The 20,235-nt window shown below is 36.4% G+C and overlaps 2 protein-coding genes and 1 non-coding gene across 4 annotated transcripts; 1 reads left to right on the forward strand and 2 right to left on the reverse strand.

The window, feature by feature from the left end:
• Nucleotides 1-1,609: 1,609 nt before the first annotated feature.
• Nucleotides 1,610-5,333, reverse strand: LOC132184478 (UDP-glucuronate:xylan alpha-glucuronosyltransferase 2). 2 transcript variants are annotated; one of them, XM_059598123.1, is made up of 4 exons: nucleotides 5,001-5,333; nucleotides 4,577-4,882; nucleotides 4,151-4,493; nucleotides 1,610-2,730 (listed from the first exon to the last, which is right to left on the reverse strand). In XM_059598123.1, exons 1-4 carry the CDS (start codon nucleotides 5,193-5,195, stop codon nucleotides 1,787-1,789), a joined length of 1,788 nt encoding a protein of 595 aa, XP_059454106.1. In that variant the 5' UTR covers nucleotides 5,196-5,333; the 3' UTR covers nucleotides 1,610-1,786. The 2 variants fall into 2 exon arrangements, with proteins under 2 accessions (XP_059454106.1, XP_059454107.1); XM_059598124.1 differs by having other exon boundaries at nucleotides 4,996-5,076.
• On the forward strand, nucleotides 3,967-4,039 carry TRNAR-CCU (transfer RNA arginine (anticodon CCU)). The gene has a single exon. It is a non-coding gene; the product is annotated as a tRNA-Arg (tRNA).
• A 2,581-nt stretch (nucleotides 5,334-7,914) lies between the features above and the next one.
• Nucleotides 7,915-11,983, reverse strand: LOC132184479 (protein TIC 22, chloroplastic). Its single transcript, XM_059598125.1, has 9 exons — nucleotides 11,546-11,983; nucleotides 11,293-11,355; nucleotides 11,039-11,113; nucleotides 10,053-10,103; nucleotides 9,679-9,738; nucleotides 9,504-9,575; nucleotides 8,726-8,761; nucleotides 8,363-8,541; nucleotides 7,915-8,269 (listed from the first exon to the last, which is right to left on the reverse strand). The coding sequence occupies exons 1-8, from the start codon at nucleotides 11,924-11,926 to the stop codon at nucleotides 8,449-8,451; spliced, it is 831 nt and encodes a 276-aa protein (XP_059454108.1). The 5' UTR covers nucleotides 11,927-11,983; the 3' UTR covers nucleotides 7,915-8,269; nucleotides 8,363-8,448.
• Nucleotides 11,984-20,235: the final 8,252 nt, after the last annotated feature.

Here is a 20,235-nt window from a genome sequence, read left to right on the forward strand (position 1 = left end):
ATATATAAATGCTGATTTTCTAGGTAATTGCATCACCTAGAAAATATAATGATGATTTTTTTTTTTTTTGAGGATAAACCTCCCAATAATTGGATGAACTAACATTCCAGATTGTAAATATGAGAGACCTTTTATAAAATTCGCATGTCTCTATAGATTTCAGATAATTCATTTCTTGTTTAGACATGTAAATTTTATGAAAATTATTTAACATTTGCTATATGAATTACTATTAACCGAGACAACAAATTATTTAAACAACTTGAAAAATGGTACCTATAAAAAAAGTTGTATATATGTTATCAATGAGAATTTAGTATATTTTTATCAAAGTCTTTTTCGCTTTATGTCGTAGAAAAGCTTTGTGCCAAAAATTGTCTTTTGGTTTACTAAAAAAGTAGTATTTGTCTGTCCCCAAAAGGTAGCTCAATCGGTTAGGAACCATGCCTCATGAAGCGGAGGTCACTAGTTCGAATCTCTCCTCCCCCTCTTGTGTGGACATGTCAAAAAAAAAAAAAAAAGTACGTGTCTCTTCAAAAATAAAAACAATAAAGCTTTTTGGAAGAAAAATTATTTTTGGCTATCTTTGTAACATGCCATATTTTTAATAGGTAGCATTTTAAAATCGTTCGATCCAAGAGAAATGGCATAAATTCACATAATTCGAGAATTTATAATTTCTTTAAAGATTTTTTTTTTTTTTTACATGTCTATACAAAGAGGGGGAAGAGGGAATTCGAACTAGTGACATATGTTTTATGAAACGTGGTCCCCAGCCGATTGAATTACCTCTTGGGACCTTTAAAGAGAATCTTAATCCTAAGACAAAGTACCTGGGTTTTGAGCAACCGCAGAAAATGTCATAGAGAATTTAGTTTACATGTCTCTATCTATCAATAATGTGTCTATTTATACATGTACGTGCATGCGCACCAATACTTTTATAAGAATGAGAGAAATATCATTTGGATCTTCAGTCGCATGTTTTTTCTTTAACAACCTTCTACCGACTCCCATGGAGATATTATTATTTTCTTTGGTACTAATAATTTATATTTATAAACTTAATATATGGTGGTTGAACTATATATATATATATATCATAGAATTGACTATGTTAAGTTACCAGCAATGGTTGTGGTATCATTTCCTTTTGGGCCATGGAATTAGCTTGATTATATATATATAGTGGGTGTACCTAATTAATTAATAGGTTTGCTCAACCAACCCTTTCATAATCACTTGCCAACTCTCCCACCATCATCCCTAATTCTTTCATAATCACTCTACTTAACGGGGTGACATTCGTTACAAAATGGAATAACTCAAACATTTTTCATAAATTAAGTTACTTTAATTGAAACATTATATCACTTTCATTTTGATTTGGATGCTGCATCTGAAATATTTCATAATTTTGCACTTTTGAAATTGATGGGTCAAATATTCGAAATACATTATTATTATTATTATTATTATTTTATCAAAACACTAGCATGCATGTCTTCGATCTATGGAGTCATAAAAATTGTGTACACATAAGAATTTCTTTTGAATTATATATAAAACTTGCATTAGCAGTATTTGGAAAAAACAACATTGTCTTGGGAAATTTGTCTATGATCCCTGCAAAAAATAAATGTAAAGGATCATATAACTCGAACATCTCATATGCATTGTCTTGTAATTACACCCTATTCACACATAAATTATGTGGAAATATAAAAGAAAAAAAATCCCAAATATCCTTTCTATGGAAGAAATGAAACTAGAATGATTACAAATTCTAATCAATCAAATGAGACCGCCTAGGGTCTGTAACATTAATCCTCCAATGCCCATCAGGAAACCCCTTCTTCCCAGCTTTCCTTCTTTCCCAATTTAAGTTGGTCCTCCTCAGCTTCGTTAACCCACAAAAACCTTGCAACCTCTCATCCATGGCGTCGTGAACCTTCCACCACCTCTGGTGCGCCACGTCACTCGCATAAACACGTTGGTCCTCTATGTCCCAATTACAATCATAGTCCCTATAACACATCCAAGGCTTCAATCCCAGATAATGTACCGCATAAACCTTGGGAGGATCGGCCCCAAAGAGCTCGTTCTTCACACTCATCTCCAATGTTGTGTTTGCCCAAAAGTTCTTCAAGAAGTTTACTCTCCTGGGCAACCTGTGCCACCACACGAAGATCTCGTTAAGGAAACCCTGGTCGCCGCCGTTGTAGGAGATTATGTCTTTTCTGTTCTTCATGAGCACTCGAAACGTGCAGTTAGAGGGCTCGATGACCATGATGCCGGAGTTGAAGATCGACACGTCGTTGCCGGTGGCCGACATCTGAGGGAAGTGGAAGAGGAGGTCAAGGTTACGCAAAACAATGATGTCAGCGTCGATGAATATGATCTTGTCGTAGTCGGTGAGCTGCCAAAGTCGGAACTTGCTGTAGTTGTACTCGTTGTACGTGCGCTTCTCGGCTCTAGGGTTTCGAATACGCTGGATGAGGCGGATGGTCCACCCGGCAGCGGCAAGGGCGTCGCGTTTAATGGTGGAGATGGAATTGTCTATGAGCAGGATGAGGTCGCGCTTGGTGCCTGTTTGGAGGAGGCTTTGAGCAAGGGTTATGGCTCCACAAACGTAGCCTTCAGAGGAATGTAGAACCGTGGCGTAGGCCTCTCGTTTCGGTGTCTTTGTGGAGCTTAAGATCTTGGAGATGTCATACACTTCATCGATACCTGCGATATGTTATAAACACGTCACATCATCCGGGACTTACACTATAATTGTACTTAAGATTTATAAACAAGACTGGTAAATTTTCAGCATATAGAAGTTTCATTGGAAATTTTGGAGAGAAAATGCACATCGGTTATCCAGTATATATAGAATTTTTTCACTGCTTGTTTTGTAGAAGCTAGCCATGCATGTTGTTCGACTTTTATTCTTACTCAAAAGTTGTAATTGGTACGTACTAGAAGGCTGTACGATTTAAAAGATGACCAAATTATGTGTTGTTGCATTTAACGGTGTACATAATACCATAAATTTTAAATAATATGAGAACATATACATCATTAGATCTGTAAAAATCTAACATAAACTATGAAATGATCACTCATTTTTATTTTCATTTCACTTTAAAAAGGGTATGGAAATGATTCTATAAAGAATTAACATTAATGTATTGAATCAAATTTATCACATGTTAACAGTGAAAAATATTAATTTAGAATTATTTGCGATATTTGATACTTGTCTTCTTCATTAAAAAAGTGACGATGGTGACTATTGAGGGTACCGAATTAGTTAAAACCACTAATGAATTCCCTAATTTCCATGAAAATGGAAGATAAATGCAGATGTTTCCAAATTCTAAATGAATGCATATGCATGAAAGCAACTTTTTTGGCGCCTAGGAAGTAGTTAGGAAGGTTGCTTAGAAACACAGCTAATTAAAGGATACCACAACCACTTCCCAAATGACTCACTAAAAGCAAGCAAATGCTTTCCTCTATTTTCTCATTCTTCACATTAATAATGCACCCAACCAAACCATGCTGTCATCATCCAAAACACACACACATATATAATGATAAGTTGAAGGTGCTTTTGTTTATTATGATACACTCGATTGCACACAGCTAATATCTTCTTAGTTGTTATCTAAGAAATTGACATTATAATTATTTGGGCTTGCCAGACCTAACCCGAGCTGATTGGTTGGATACTCAGGGCCTGTTTGGAATTGCGTTTGAGAAGCTTAAAAGTGCTTTTAATACTTTTAAAAATTACCAAAAAACAATTTTGGCAAAAGCTTAAAAATGACCAAACGCTCTTTTTGACTTAAAAGTTCTATTTTTAAAACGTAAACAAGCACAGTATATTAGTTTCTTCTAATTAAGAAAAGCTTTATTATATCTTGTAATATACGACAGCTACTACTAAAATTAAGTGTTGAACCTATCAACAAAGCGCCTGTAGCTCAGTGGATAGAGCGTCTGTTTCCTAAGCAGAAGGTCATAGGTTCGACCCCTATCTGGCGCGTTTTTAATACTTTCATCAAAACCCTTATTTTTTTTTTGGTGTATATGCCAGCAGCAAGCCATGAAATGAAATCAAACAACTGGGAAAACTGTGATTCAAATTTAGGCATACCTTGTCCCCAGAGGGGTAAAGCCAGCCTGCAAGACCCAACCGGCAAGGAGACCTTCTGCTCTAATCTCCCCATCTCCGCCTCAAAAAGCCACCAATCACCTTCTTTTCTTACCAAATCGTTGCATCTAAACAGCTCCATCATTGGCCTGCACTTGCTCAAAAACACTACCTTTGTTTTTCCATACCAATCCCTCTTCCCCTTCTTCACTGCCAAATTTGCCGCTATCAGATGAACTTGGAGCCTCGACACGTCTCTCGCCCAACCCTCTTCTGGAAACTTGCATGGCAATCTAGCCACTATCATATCCATACTCTCATAGCTTCTAAACTCCGGCATCGGTATCTGATACAATATAAATTAAATAATTAAATAATTTTATTTTTATTTAAAATAAATAATTAATAATTTAACCTCCGATTAATTACCTCGGGACAGGTTGGGACATCAGTCTCTTCCTCTTCATCTATCCATTCAGGGAACAAATCTTTCCATTCAAACAGCTCTGAAACCTGTTGGAATTTGACTGGTTTAATCTCGCTGATGTCCCATCCACTCACATCCATGTCATCCATATTCACCATCCCAATTTTCATTCCTCTCACCCTCAGCATCTCCTTCATGAAGCTTGGCATTTCTATCTTGCTCAAGTTTCCGTTAGGCGGCTTTGGTGAATCAATGGCGGCGTCCGTCTCCTCCAAGACCACCTTCTTCATCTTAATGCCTGTCTCCGCCTGCAAAAGTCAATTTCAGCCAAATGGGTCATCCAAATATACGTCAGAAATATATATATTTGAGGAGAAAGAAAAAGAGAAACCACTGGCCACCGGCTAGCTAGCTCGCTCACCTTACCTTGTGATGGCACCCGCGCAATGAACACCGAACAAGCAACGCTGCATTCTCAAAATAAACAGAAGAAGATGGCTGCAGAAGAAGAACTGCGTAAACCAGTAGAAAGAAAGCGAGGAAGAAGATATTTATTCTGATAACCAAAGCCTTTGAAGGGATGGCCTTCATCATCTTTTGAAGACCAAGTGATCCTTCCATCACATTAAGCAAAAATCTGTAGTAGATCCTCAAAAAGGGCACCCGTATATATATCTATATAATTACTCCACCACCTTCGCTGAAAAATGTGTAGAGAAATTATTGTGATTGGGATATGAAAGGATGATTTGGATGCAGTGGTTAGAGAGCTTAGAGAGTGATGTTAGTGAGAAGTTCAAATTAAGAAAGTCAGACCATTTAGAGAGCTCCATGTGTCATTTGTGTGTGATGGTTTTCTTTGCTTGACGACAAAACCGTCGGAGAAATTATAATTGATTTGTTTTTGTTTCATATGCTATTAATTAGGTGCATGCTGGTATTTCTAGACAATTTTTCAGAGTTTCCTATGCACCCACCCTTGTACGTATTTACCCTTCTCTCCCAACCTACCAACTCCCACATCCACACAACCTTGCTTGCTACCTCGGCCATCTTAATAAGACCAAAGGGAAGGTTGTTATCTCATTAATGTTTATATAAGGAACAAAGTTTTCCTGCTCAGAAATAAAATGACAATTTTTTTTTATTTTTTTTCTCATACTTAAATACGAAGAAATTCTTTAAATTCAGTCGATTTTCTAACACTTTGCAAAATACATGTTTTTTGAAGGACAAAAACCTCCAAACTGGGTCGTCGAAGATTTCTTTAAATCAATCTATTAAGTTAATATAAATGAGATTGGAATTTCTTCAAATTTACTCTATACAAATATTACGTGTTCCTTAGTATGTGAGAAATACATGTTTTTTAAAAATAATTTTTATTCAAACTGGGTTAAAGAAAAAAAAAAAAAAATCTCCTTTAACCCAGTCTATGATTGATATAAATTAGCTAGATTGGATCAGTTTTTTCAAATTCAGTATATAAATTTGTCACGTGTTTCTCAATACGTGAGAAATACACTTTTTTTTTTAAGGGAAAAGTTTTTCTTCAAATTTGTCTTGAAAGCACGTGATTTTCACTGAATTTAATTGGAGAAATTTTGTTTAACTTAGTTAAGAGAAAAACTTTATCCTTAATAATAAAAAAAGGTATAAATTTGAGAGTAGTTTAAGAGAGAGAGAGAGAGAGGGGGTGGGTGATAAAACAATCTTGAGAAACTTTAGGTACGTAAAGTATTGTAAGGCTTTTTTTTTTTTTTTTCTAATGATGTATTGTAAGGCATGAATGTTGAAAGAGGCAGCTAAACAGACCGGCCAACAACTATTTGGTTGGCTGGTCAACTTCATGAAAGAAATGTCCCCATTTATTCGTTACGGAATTGTGAGTCCCCACCAATTTTCATTTTTCCAATCATTTCCTCCTTTTGGTTATCAAATTCAAAAGTAATTGATATATAAAAAAGGGGGTTTTAGGTTAGATATCAGCACATCACAAGCTCACCAAACAAATGATATGTGGGCATGCTTAACACGAACTGGCAGGGCCAATGTTATGGTAAACTATCCCAATCTTCTTCTGGTCACCCTCTTCATCAAAACGAACTCAAGCTACGCCTCTCTCTCTCTCTCTCTCTCTATAGACTATAGAATATAGACCAATAGGCTTTTTTTACACCTTATCATCATAATCTGTACTTTATACACATATATATCATGTGGATGGCGACTCCTTGTTGGTCTCATCCATTTTGGGCCTTTCTCCTTGGGTAGTTACCCTTTCCTTTTTCTGGGTTTAGGTGGTGGCCCTACGATTTGCTAACCGCCCATTTCTAAAGCAGAATGTGAAAAATGTCTCATTTGAGTCTTTTTGAACAAAAAACAATGATGATCTAAAATTGTGAAAAAATTCACGCGGGAAGCAAGGCGTGCGTTTTTTATTTTTATTTTTATATACACGATTTTTAAAATGTTCTAACTACCTCTAATTCGTTGCACTAAAATATGTCTCATATCAACTGTCAATTTAACGGTTGAGATAAATCGTTCCACTCAAACCGGCTTCACATCAATGGCCAAATTTCAAAAACCCATAAATGAGTTGATCTAATACTTCTTGCTTTTCTTTGACTCCACTCATTCGACAAAAAGGGATAGCTCGAAAGCAACAACCTATGACGCTCGAAAGATTTACGAGCGAAACTCTACTAAAATAGGGAAAGGGCTTCTACTTAGAACGAACACTATTTTACAAATTTTATCAAAAAGTAATAATACTATTCACACTTATTTATTACACCTACTGACGTATGACATTTTAAGTAAATTGACGTCACATCAACTAATATGAAACAAGTATAAAAAAGCCACTTAAACCACGCCATGTCAAACAGTGTAAAATGAGCATGAAAATGAGCATTACTCTTTGCCAAATGTTTTATGCATCCTCAAAAATCAAAATCGCATATGAATTTTGAAATCACTATATATATATATTTTTTTTTAATTTTTAATTTTTTAAACGACACGTTTTAAGAGCACTGAAGTTATACTCCAATGTGAAAAAACTAGATATCTCTCATGCAAGAGTTGACAATACTCGAGCGAGTCGGCTCATTGTAAGATCTCTTTGCTAAACGTTAGATACATAACGAGCAAATTGTGCACTGATTGGGCAATGCCAAACCAAGTACGGCCCTATTATAGCAGTCCATTTAGGCAAGCAAATGCCCTAATCTCACTTCCAGCCTCATTAGCATTTGACACAAAAAATTTCACCATGCGCCAACTCTGTCATATTGTCATTTCATTTCAACTATGTGTTGCTGAGGAAACTGAGATGTATGGACTCAATTGCGTATACCCTATGTGCTTACTGTGATGATATTCAACAACTGCCCCTTCAAAAGAGATTTATGGATGAGAATTTTCCTCCGAACCGAGTTGGAAGAATTTTCTCTAATCCAATCTATTAAACAAATAAATTCAACAGCATCATAAATGCTCTAAAACATAAAGAGCACATTTGTATCAGTATAAATCGGACTGTACATATAAAGTACAAGCAGTTCCATAATTTAAGTGTCAACATTGTGATTTCCCTGACCTTCTTCACTGGATCTCATGTAGCTGGTTCACTCCCTCATATATTTTTCAAATGGATACCCATCCACACTCCGGGAGCTTTGACTTTCCTGCATTCCATTATCCGCATGTCAAGGGGTTTATTTCGCTAACATGCAACACAAGCACAAACGCAGAGGTTACTGATAGTCATAATGGCTGACCTGCTTTATTATGAACCTGATAACATGAATTATGCTCGCAGATTCCAGATCCATTCAAATGGTCAGTTGAACTCACATCACATGCATCACGCTTTAAGCACTTCTTGAATGTGTTGAGAGTGGCTTTTGCCAGGAGGAATAAAAATTAGATCTTCCCAACCCGAGTTATTCTCGCTCATCTGCATCAGTCAAGGGGGGCATCAATTCAGTGTTTAATTCTTGTATTTCAAAACAAATTAAACATGGTAAAGCAAATTCATTGGAAGTGTCAGAGGTGCAAACCAATTCACAGGACGTATACAAGAGAAAAACACTCAAAACGATCAATTAAACATACAATTTGTATAGGCAATGTCTAATTACCTCCATTTTTCTCAAAACAGCTTCCAAGCTACCAACCTGTTCACATAATTTTAATCAACCAATGAGAATATATTAATGTAAAAGAAATAATACCAAAAATCAACATTGTAATGTTTGAGAAGATGTGTAACAAATCATTAAATACAACTTCTGTCCTGTGCTGAAATCAGGGCTAAAACCACTATAGGTGGACGATGTCTAATCCAGATGGATCCTTCCAAAAAACTTATTGGAAAAGAAGTGTTCAATGCTGTCAGGGAGGCCAACTTATTAGGACGGGAAGGGATTTCCAATCTAGAAAAAGAGCTTGCATGGTAAGTTTTGTACCAGCAAACATAAGTGGAAACATTGACAACTCTTTGCCCATATCATTAGTTGGATTAAAATGAACTTTCAAATTCAACCCAACAATTTTTCTGGTGACCAGTCACCAATTTTAAAGAGCAAAGCTATAACATGGATTCTTGCACATTTCAATTACTGAAACAAAACAAATTCAAGACAATTGAAATCAGAAATGGCTGCTGGTGCAAAAAACAGAGTTTTAGAATGAAGTATCACAATGTCTGGCGAAAGAGAAAAGATGCTAAAATTGGAGCACCTGACAAACAACGCAGAAAATGAACTATATAACATAGAATATTTTAAAATGTGCTTCTGAGCTTTTGAAATGTATACACTTATTGTCATTTGCTACGTTTTGAGTAAAATGATTTCACAGTTAATGCTATAAATACTTAAAAGAGAAGCAGGCTAAAACAATGTCAGGTTTTCATACCATAATATGTTGAGAGAACGACGGTCCTCTTGATGCCCTAGAGACTTTTGACAGTTCTTTTTCTATATCCTCCTGTATAAGAACAAGCAAATGACAGCTGCTAGTAAATCACATACTCGTATCTGCATCTTAAAACATAACAGCATCTGCAAAGAGCTCAATAGGCCAAACCAACCTTTGTAAAATATACTGGGCAGTAACGCTTGTTTTTCTTCTTCACAACCAGAAGGTCTGACTGTAGATACAGGCAACTAATTAGACAATACCGAGCAAGGAGAATTAATTCAGGACAACTAACAGCCCAATTTCTCCCCAAACACACAGGCAAGCAAGTATGGTCATCTACAATTCTACTGCTTCAGCATGTTTCTCTCTCTCCTCCTCACTCACTCCCTCCAAAATATTTCAATTGAGTGATGGACAAACACATGCATGTAAAAGCCACGCATATTTATTCCAAGTATCATCCAACGGTCCAACCTAAGAGCTCAGTTTGTTGTATTTCCGCTTTTAAGGATGGAAATTAGACTCAAAAGTAGATTAACAAACCTGAAAAACGGGAACTCCATCAAACCCACTCTTGGAATCAGCAGCTTTGAGCTAATACACACAAAAGATAATTGTGAGCCAGTCTTTAAGGTTTCGAAAATACAATCACATAATAATGGAATACATGTATACAACATGTTCATAAACAAGAATTATGAAATTCTCCCGCAACATTTTTACATGTTGCAGCATAAGTGTTTGTACTGTTAAAGTTCCCATTTCCTGCTGTCCACATGACAAGCCAAAACCCAATGGTCTTTGCAGTGTGTATGACAGCCCCACCTTTTTTTTTTCTCCTTTTTTATATAAATTTTTAAGATGAAATTTTAAAAGTCAAGTGTAACGGTATGTGGCCCTACTTTAGACAGCAAACATGTAAGATTCACGGAAAGGGGGTACAAAGAAATTAGACATTTGGGTTAATCACATATTACACTATATCATCGACCTGTTATGCTACATTATAAAAGATCAAACACAGAGCTGTTATCAAAATACCCCAAAGGATAAAAGTCAATATTTAGCGCAGAAAATAAAGGGCGTTAAAAATAAAAAGAGTTATTTAGTGCTAAACCAAATGCAGTTTCAAAACATGCGGTTTGAAATATCGATTGTAAAACACAGTAAATGAAAAGGTGATTTTTAAAGACAGAATTAACACTTAGTAAAATCACAGTTCACCCTTTAAAATAGTTATTTGCGATTTGAAAACTTAGATTATTCCAAGTTTTCTAACCCTGCCATTCTTTCCAAACCTAATCCCAAACAGACACTTGATGCATTTTTGCTTAAAAACGCACTTTTGCCGCCAAACAGATTCTAATTTCTTTGTCTACTTTTACAGACACCAATGACCATGTGACATGTTAGTGGCTTAGTGCACATCAAAAAGTTTGACTCATCGCTCTCTAAAAATAGTAATCGCTTTCAAACTAAAACAAGGGGCAACGATATGGCTTAGAAGACGAGCGGTGAGAGAAACTAACCTCCAATGCGTTCTTTATTTGAACTGGGTCAGGTAAAAAGCGGAATGCAATTCCTTCGACCTTCAACATATATACCTAGAAGTTGTAGAAACAAGAAAAAAGAAGAGCAAAAATCATATCACTCAATATGAATCTAACAGTGAATACAAATGATCTTATCTGAGGAATGAATCCACAAGTTTCCCCAAAGACCATTAACTCGCTAAATTTACGCCAATTGCCAATAAAGGCTCAATTAAACTCTAAATAAATACCTGGTCAAGAGTAATGGGAACAACCTTAGCCTCACTTCGTAGCTCTCTTCTCCGCGTTCTAACCTGAAAATCGCGACAAGCAGAGCCAACAATATATCAATACAGAACGAAGAAAATTTTCCGTTTGGTTACTGGGAAAATGTCGTACTACACAACGAACAAAATATTTCACTGATGGAAATTCAAAAGAAAAAGAGAGAGAGACAATCTATTCAATTCTATTGCTTTCCTAACATTAGAGAAAATCGCTGACCTGAGCAAGGAAGGCCTCGGCGTCCTCCTGGCGAAAGCAAAGCAATCCGATCGACTTGGCTGCATTGGGATCGGAAATGAGCACGAACTCATTGTTCGAGTTGCTGACAGTGTACACCGCTGTGCCAGCTAAAGTTTTGGCGACATGGTCGGAGCTCAAGACGGCGGCCATGGCCTCCTTCGGCTGGAAAATAGAGGCAAACGGCGGACGGTTACGCAGGATAGGTGCCTTTGGCCAGTTGCTGGCTAGGGTTCCGGCGAACCGCTTTGTGTCGTCGAGCCGGCTCGCGAGCTCGGCGCCGAGCCGGAGGCAGTTCTGGTGGATGAAGGTGGAGAGCGAGAGAAGAGGCTTTGTCGGCCCATAGGGTTTCAGGGACTCCATGCCTGAGAGAGAGAGAGAGAGAGAGAGAGAAGAGAGCCGGACAGAGTGTACGTGCCTCGAGTTTGATAATGGGGTCGGCGAGTGGTTAAACGCAAAGTTTGAGCGCGTGGAGATTGGAGTTTTCCAGGAGTCTCAATTGGGCCCATTAATATCTATCTCGAGCCCAATTTCAAGCCACTCTGTGTGAGTTGCACCCAACTTCAAGCCCAGCCCAAATGCTTAACCAAAAAATAAATAAATAACTAAATAACACAAATATAATGGATTGAATAAGATTAAGATGTAGCCGCATAGTAGTAGTATTTATTGAGTCTTGAGAGTGAGACAAAGTTACAGAATCTGTAGTTATAATTCTTTCTCACGTTATGGAAAATATCCCATCATCCAAAGCCATAAGATAACACAGAATCCTTAACAGGAAATCCATCGAAAAATTAGAATATGAAAAAGGGTTAATTAAAAAAAGAAAAGAAAAAGGAGATTCCTATTTATCAGTCTTCAACTTTTTGTTCCTTGTAAAACCAAAGGAAAAACTTTGGAAGGGAAGTTGTTACGGTCCTAAGTTTTTTACATGATTTAAGTGACAATCTTAATATAATTCTTTTTTTAAGCCAATTTTTAAATTTGAGTTCTACTTGAAGCTTCGTCATTTGGTATTATAACCAACTACTATGTTGAGTATGAGATCAAACACAGTTCATCACGTATGAGATCAAGTGCAGTTCGTCGAGTATGTGATTGAATGAGTCGCGGCTTTATGCCTGAGTAGTCATGAAGGGAACGACCTAGCTATAGGCTCGATTATGTATGAGCAAATACAGAATCAAGTCATTGAATATTGAGAGATGAGTGGGGTTGACAAAAAAGAAATGACTATTATCAAGTCAGTATTAATAGACTGAGCCGCTGTGGATGTCGTCGGTGACGAAGCTTTCTGATATTTTACAATCTTAAACGTTTCATGTAACTTCTTTTTTTTTTTTTAATTTTTTTTTATAAATAAATAAAAAATTGTAGGTCAAAGAGACCAATTGTAGCTATCCTACCTGGGTATGACCATATATAGTAGCGTCTAGCTGCCTACTTGCTGGAAACCGCATAGGAGAAGCCTAGATAGTGGGAACCGCTTGCGCTCCCTCAAATTCAACTGAGCCATAACCTAACGACCCAGCCCCACCAGAGTATCAATGGAAATTATAGCTTAAGTACAATTTTAAGCCAATTTTCAATAGTTAATATTCCCCGTAGGCCCATGTTTTCTTTTTTGGGTCCTTTGCAAGATAAAGTTTAACCATTTTCAAGCACCACGGTACACGAATAATGCTACTAGCAGTCTGGCAGATATAATAGGTAATTGCTTTTGGGCCAATTAAGCTACCGACTTTCTAGAAGCTTAATTTCTCCCGCGATTCGATCTAGGATTGGATCATCCATCATTTTCCAAGGTGTTTTATTAATGCTATAGCCGCCCATGTAATAAATACTTCATCTTTTATACGTTCAACTAAGGGAGAAAGAGGGAGATGGAGAAAGAAATGGAAAGAGGATTCAAACCGGCATGTGATAAATAATATATGTATTGTTATATCAATTTATAAAGAATTTATAGTACAACTTTGCAACTCTAGAGAATGATGATACATAATATTATAAAAGGTTAATTAGAAATTGATGTGATTATATATGATGACATGCTATATACCAAATGCATTCAGTTACACGTGTATTTCATGCATCAAATTCGCAGAAAATGGAATCATATGATTCATGCATATTTTAACTCAACACAATAGTATGGAAAAATGTATATTTATAATTGGAGAATAAAGGTTAAAACATATGAGAGCTAGCCGCATCAATATATATATATATATATCATTGCCATGCACTGATCCCTAATTAATTAATTAAGTTGCCCCAGAAGCTAAAACCCATTAAAATAACCTGAGAAAATGCGTGAGAAAGTTACCATGTTTAAACCTGTCCGTGTTTCCTTCACAAGAGATCAGCTAATGAATATTTTCAGGAGCCATGACTTGGATGGAGACGGAAAACTTTCATGGAAGGAGGTGAAGGCAGCATTCGGATATCTTGGATCACGTTGGGATTCTTATAGGGCTATGCTGGCACTTCTTCATGCTGATTCCGACCACGATGACTACATTGGAGAGGAGGAGTTGAAAAAGCTTGTTGACTACGCCCTACAATGCAAGTACACCATTGCCTAGACTGACGTAAATCTTGGTGTTATTGTGTGTGATTAATGTTGCCCTTGCTTGTAGTACTTATGTAACTTGTGAGTGCATGTGTCTGTTTGTAATAAGTCACAACTTACTTTTGATCATGTAATCGAAAGAGGTGACTCTCTCAACCCGTCTTTCTTTTTCTTTTTTTTTCTTTTTGGCTCACATATCAAGGGATAGGGGTGGGCAAAAACCCGCACCAACCTGCCCCGATCCTCTTGGATTTGGTTTTTTTTTTTTTTTTTTACGGAAACGGATTGGATTTCTTCCAACAGAGGCGGGGTGGAGAGGGTTTTGGGTTGGAAAATTTTTGGACGGTACCTGCAGTCCGCCCGCTAAGAGCCAAATAAATACGAAAAACCCTACTTCTTTTGCTTTCAGACGTCTTCTCCTCAAGACCTAGCCGCCTTCAAACGTCTTCTCCTCAAGAAACAAGGTAATAAATGATAAGATTTTTTCCTGCGAATTTTTTTCGCTTCTCTAGGGAGCTTGTCTCTCTTACTTGACTCCTTGTGAGTTTTTTCCCTTGTTCCCCTTCTGTTATTGATTCCAAGTGAGGTATTTTTGCTCTTTTTTTTTTCCTCTTCTTCCTTGGCTGGTTTTTGATGACACAGATCTACAGATTATAAGACCGATCTAGCTTAGGTGTTGTGAAAAGTAAAAACTACCACCACCATGTATAGATTCAAACGAATTCAGTTTGGGTCTGCTTTTATATTGAAAGACTATTTTTTTCAAAGAAAAAAAATATATTAAAAAAAAAAAAAATAGAAGAGAGAAAAAAAAAAATTGAAAAGAGTGGCTGGGGGACAAAATGGGGGGGCTAGACCACCCCATTTTGGCCAAGGGAGTGGCTAGAGCCAGCCCCATGGCCGGTTTGGGGGTGGACGAACCACCCCCAGCCCATGGCCAAAGGGGTGGTCCAGCCACCCGACCAACCCCAAAGGGCCAAAACCCAAACTTTTTTTTTTTTTTTTTTTGGCCTTTTGGGGTTGGCCGAACTACCCCCTTAGAGCATTCCCAGCAGACTCCCTATAAGGGAGTCTGTTCCTTATATATAGGGAATATGTCTAAAAAATTGCAAAAAATGTCCCCAGCAGACTCCCTATATTGTTCCCTAAACAATCAGATGCTACAGTAGAACCCAATGTTTTGGGTTCTACTGTACCGATCCTGATGAATTATTTATTCTAAAAACACTCTCTCTCCTCTCACGGCTATCTATGCACGCAAACCTTCTTCTTCGTCTTCGACGTCTTGCTTCCTCTTCTTTGTTCAAGCACGCTTTAGACTACTATTCCATGAGCTAGAAGTTCATGGATGAGTATCAGAAGTCGCCGAAGAGTACTCAGGCGGCAGCCACAAACTGGAGGATCTCTAGTCGTGGAGTGCTTGCTTTGGATTGATGGTTGATCTGCTTGGGATGGCTTTCGATTAGAATCATAATATGGGTTTCTTTGATTTTTGAAGGGAAATTTTGGTTATCATGGTGATTTGGTTTGCTTAGGGTGTTCTGAAATGTTGAGATGGGTCCTTTGATTTACCAGGTTGAGATGGGTCCTTTGATTTTGCAGCAAGGGCAGAGGACCGGCAGAAAGAAGAAGATGGAAAAATTTTGCAGCAAGGACTGGTTTTCTACCGACAGAAAGAGGACCTGCAGAAAAATTTTCCCTTCCAGCAAGGGCAAAAAATCCAAAGTAGAGGGAAGAAGAAGATAGCTACGGGAAGAAAGAAGAAGAAAATATGAGGGAGAGAGAGAAAGTTTGTTTAATAAATTAAAAGAATAAAATAAAAAAGTAAAATAAAAAAAATAATATTTTAATGATATAGGGAATGACGAAGGGAAGCTATTGGGGTGCATATTGACATAGGGAAGCATAAAGTAGTTTGGATCCTTAAGTTTAGGGAAAATGACAGGGAAGCTGCTGGGAATGCTCTTAGCCATGGGGGTGGTTCGTCCACCCCCAAAAGGCCAAGGGAGTGACTGGAGCCACCCCTTTCATTTTTTCTTTTTCTTTTTCTTTTACTTTTTTTTAATATTTTTAGTTTTTTAACATTTTTATTTTTTAATTATTGATTTTTTTTAATATTTAATAAATATTATATTATTACTTAAAAAAAATAGTTTTTTATTGCCCAAAACGACCCCAAACTAGGTCGTTTTGGGCTATTGCATGGTGCGGTAGTTTTGCACGACTGCACCTAAGCCAGATCCGATAAGACCAATGAAAAATTACAAAATGCCATTAACATAATACCCGAACCCGCCCCACAAAACCCGCAAAACCCACCCCGTTCTCACCCGCTCTATAACCCAATACCCAATGGATAAAATCAAATGTACCCGGGTGACGGGTTACAATTTTCAAACCCGCATGTTGCGGGGCAGGTTCCAGATATGGGCAATACCCGGCCCGCCCTGATCCGCGCCCAGCCCTATCGAGGGACATTGTAAAATTTAAAATAATTAGTTTACTCGGAGTTCTTATTTAACTAGAGATAATAGTTAATTAATTACGTTTGGAGTACTTTTGACGGTCTAACCGGTCTAGAGAATTTTCAATGATCTATTCTATTCTATGTGAGAAAAATAATAAATAAATCGTGTTGTTTTGTAATGTAGAATATATGATTTTTTAAAATTTTTAAATTTTTATTTTTTTTATATTGTGTTGATGTCTTATTTATTTTTTATTTTTTCTGTGATCAAATCTCTACTTTTCTTAGCTTCCCCATCGCCTACTTACTTTCTATATAAAAAGGGTTATTTATAACACAAATATAATGGATTGAATAAGATTAAGATGTAGGCTTGTAGCCGTGCGCTTAATTTCCAAAGTTAAAAGCATCCACTTGAGTCTAGAGTCAAAGTTACAGAACATGTAGAAGTAGTAGTATTTATTTCTCACGTGATGGAAAATGTCCCACCATCCAAAGCCATACGATAACAGAGAATCCATAACATGGAAATCCATCGAAAAATTAGAATAAGGAGAAAGCTAGCCTAGCTAGGTTAAGGAAAAAAGAAAAGAAAAGGTTATTCCTATATATCAGTCTTCAACTTTTTGTTCCCTTTTTTTTTTGGTGAGCAGCTCTTTCTTCCTCCTTATCTAGCTAGTACGTTCCTCCTTATGTATTCACATTAAATTGCAAATTTTAATAATTCTAATTGTGAAAAACATCACATCATATAAATATTGTAGAATCTGCAAAGTGGTCGAAAAAAGAAGTAATAAGAATTCGAAACTGCCTATAATATTAATATTCTATTCGAACAGCTAACATTGCTAATTTGCTAGCTAGCACGTCATTTAGTTTATATTCATCTCGACGAAAGCAAATAAAATAAATACTATAATTTTTATTTATTTTTATATAGATTGATGTTCGAGTTTATTATAATTGATAAAATGATTAAGAAGATATATTCGACAAATAAATCATTAACTAATTAAATGATCATTTAATATGTTAAGGATTTCTAGTCAAAGATGTAGGTAGTAAATAAAAGCACTCGATCAATAAATAAATGAATAAAATGCACCGATACCAAATGGAGCCGCCTGATATTTCTATATAAACCTATGTGCATGAATGCATTAGAGAGGAAAAGCAAAGTGTTATAGCAGCCAAATTCCAGCCCGAAAATGAGTCGCACTAGGTCCAAGAGACAGATGAGGGGCGCTGCAAATAGTGAAGAGCAGATGAAATTAATCTTTGAGCGCTGTGACACCGACAAAGACGGCTACCTTAACAAACAAGAGCTTAAAAAGGCTTTGGGCGATCTGGGTGTCGAGTTCCCCAACTTGCGAGCCATATCAGCTCTTTGGCATGCGGATGCCAACGAAGATGGATACATCAGCAAGAAGGAGATGGCTGAGCTTGTCAAATACACTTCAACTCTCAGCACCGTTAGATACTCTCACCGCCATTAGATATTCATATATATATATATATATATATATATATATATATATATATATACCCATTACTGGAAGATGGGAAGATATATAATAAATGAACAGTTTGTGTAACTTTTCTTTTTCTTCTTCTTCTTCTTCTTTCTCTCCCCCTGCCCGGTTTCTTTCTTCTGTCTTGTGCGGTGTTTAATTCCGACGTGTGAGTCCGTGGATCCCTGGATTTGTAATACAAGCTTTTATATAATAATAAATTCTCTCTTCCTGGTGTAATAATTCCCTGAATATTTCTCGGACTAGTCGATCTCTGCCACCTCCACCTCCAAAGAACCAACCTTGTTCAACTTGTGTTCTTTCAGCCATGCATGCATATATTGAAGCTATTCTAGATCTCTTGAAACTTATTAAATACTCTGTGACATAATTAAAGATTCTCTCTTCTCGGGTACGATTGTTAATTTGAGGGTCTTATTTTTGTTTTCGTTTGAAAAAGTGAAGTGATGTGATATAAATGTGAAAATTATTTTTGTATTTTTAATTATATGTTAATGTTTTTGTTCTGAAATCAATTTTTTATTTTTATTTTTTTTAAAAAAAGAGAACAAAAATCTTATTGAACATATACAAGTCTATTAATTGCTAGCTAGGGTGAAATCGAGACAAAATTAAACAGGTTGAAACAAAGCAATATTCCAATATGGTCTATATATAACGAATTCAATGATATATAGGTTTCAATATTATGTATCAAGCAATACGGGGCGTTTCAATGCATGACATAAACAGTTTCTTAAAAATATCTTAGATTCTGATAAGTTTATAGAGCTAGGTGAAGCCTGTGAGTTTCTCTTTTGCCACATGCAGGCTTTCATAATCACCAAAATATATTCCTTTCAAGTCTCGATCAATCTTTTTCGGTGGCGGGTGAGGGGGAGGAGTTGTTCCTGCTTTGTGAAGAATAATACACGTGGGAGATATATTCCTTCTCATCTTTTTGCCAAATCAACAATATGGAAAAAAGGAGGTATATGATACCATTGGTCCATTGGAGATAGCTAGGTGGAAAATTTCAGATAATAAAGTATATATATATGGAGGCTAAGGTTCTACGCTAATTTTTGTTTTATTCACAAAAGTCGATAGGTTTGGCTTGAGTCTACTTTCCGTTAGAGTATTTACATATATTTTACTGAGTAGTAAATTAATTTGTCCTATATATTTAAGTTAAAAATTCATAGTACAACTTTGCAACTCTAGAGAATGATGATACATAATCAATTTATAAATTAAAGGGAAGAGGATTTCAACCAGCACGTGATAAATAATATATGTATTGTTATATCAATTTATAAAGAATTCATAGTACAACTTTGCAACTCTAGAGAATGATGATACATAATATTATAAAAGGTTAATTAGAAATTGATGTGATTATATATGATGACATGCTATATACCAAATGCATTCAGTTACACGTGTATTTCATGCATCAAATTCGCAGAAAATGGAATCATATGATTCATGCATATTTTAACTCAACACAATAGTATGGAAAAATGTATATTTATAATTGGAGAATAAAGGTTAAAACATATGAGAGCTAGCCGCATCAATATATATATATATATCATTGCCATGCACTGATCCCTAATTAATTAATTAAGTTGCCCCAGAAGCTAAAACCCATTAAAATAACCTGAGAAAATGCGTGAGAAAGTTACCATGTTTAAACCTGTCCGTGTTTCCTTCACAAGAGATCAGCTAATGAATATTTTCAGGAGCCATGACTTGGATGGAGACGGAAAACTTTCATGGAAGGAGGTGAAGGCAGCATTCGGATATCTTGGATCACGTTGGGATTCTTATAGGGCTATGCTGGCACTTCTTCATGCTGATTCCGACCACGATGACTACATTGGAGAGGAGGAGTTGAAAAAGCTTGTTGACTACGCCCTACAATGCAAGTACACCATTGCCTAGACTGACGTAAATCTTGGTGTTATTGTGTGTGATTAATGTTGCCCTTGCTTGTACTTATGTAACTTGTGAGTGCATGTGTCTGTAATAAGTCACAACTTACTTTTGATCATGTAATCGAAAGAGGTGACTCTCTCAACCCGTCTTTCTTTTTCTTTTCTTTTTTTTTTCT

The sequence above is a fragment of the Corylus avellana genome, chromosome ca6, assembly GCF_901000735.1.
Source record: "Corylus avellana chromosome ca6, CavTom2PMs-1.0".
In the NCBI taxonomy this organism is placed as follows: Eukaryota; Viridiplantae; Streptophyta; class Magnoliopsida; order Fagales; family Betulaceae; genus Corylus; species Corylus avellana.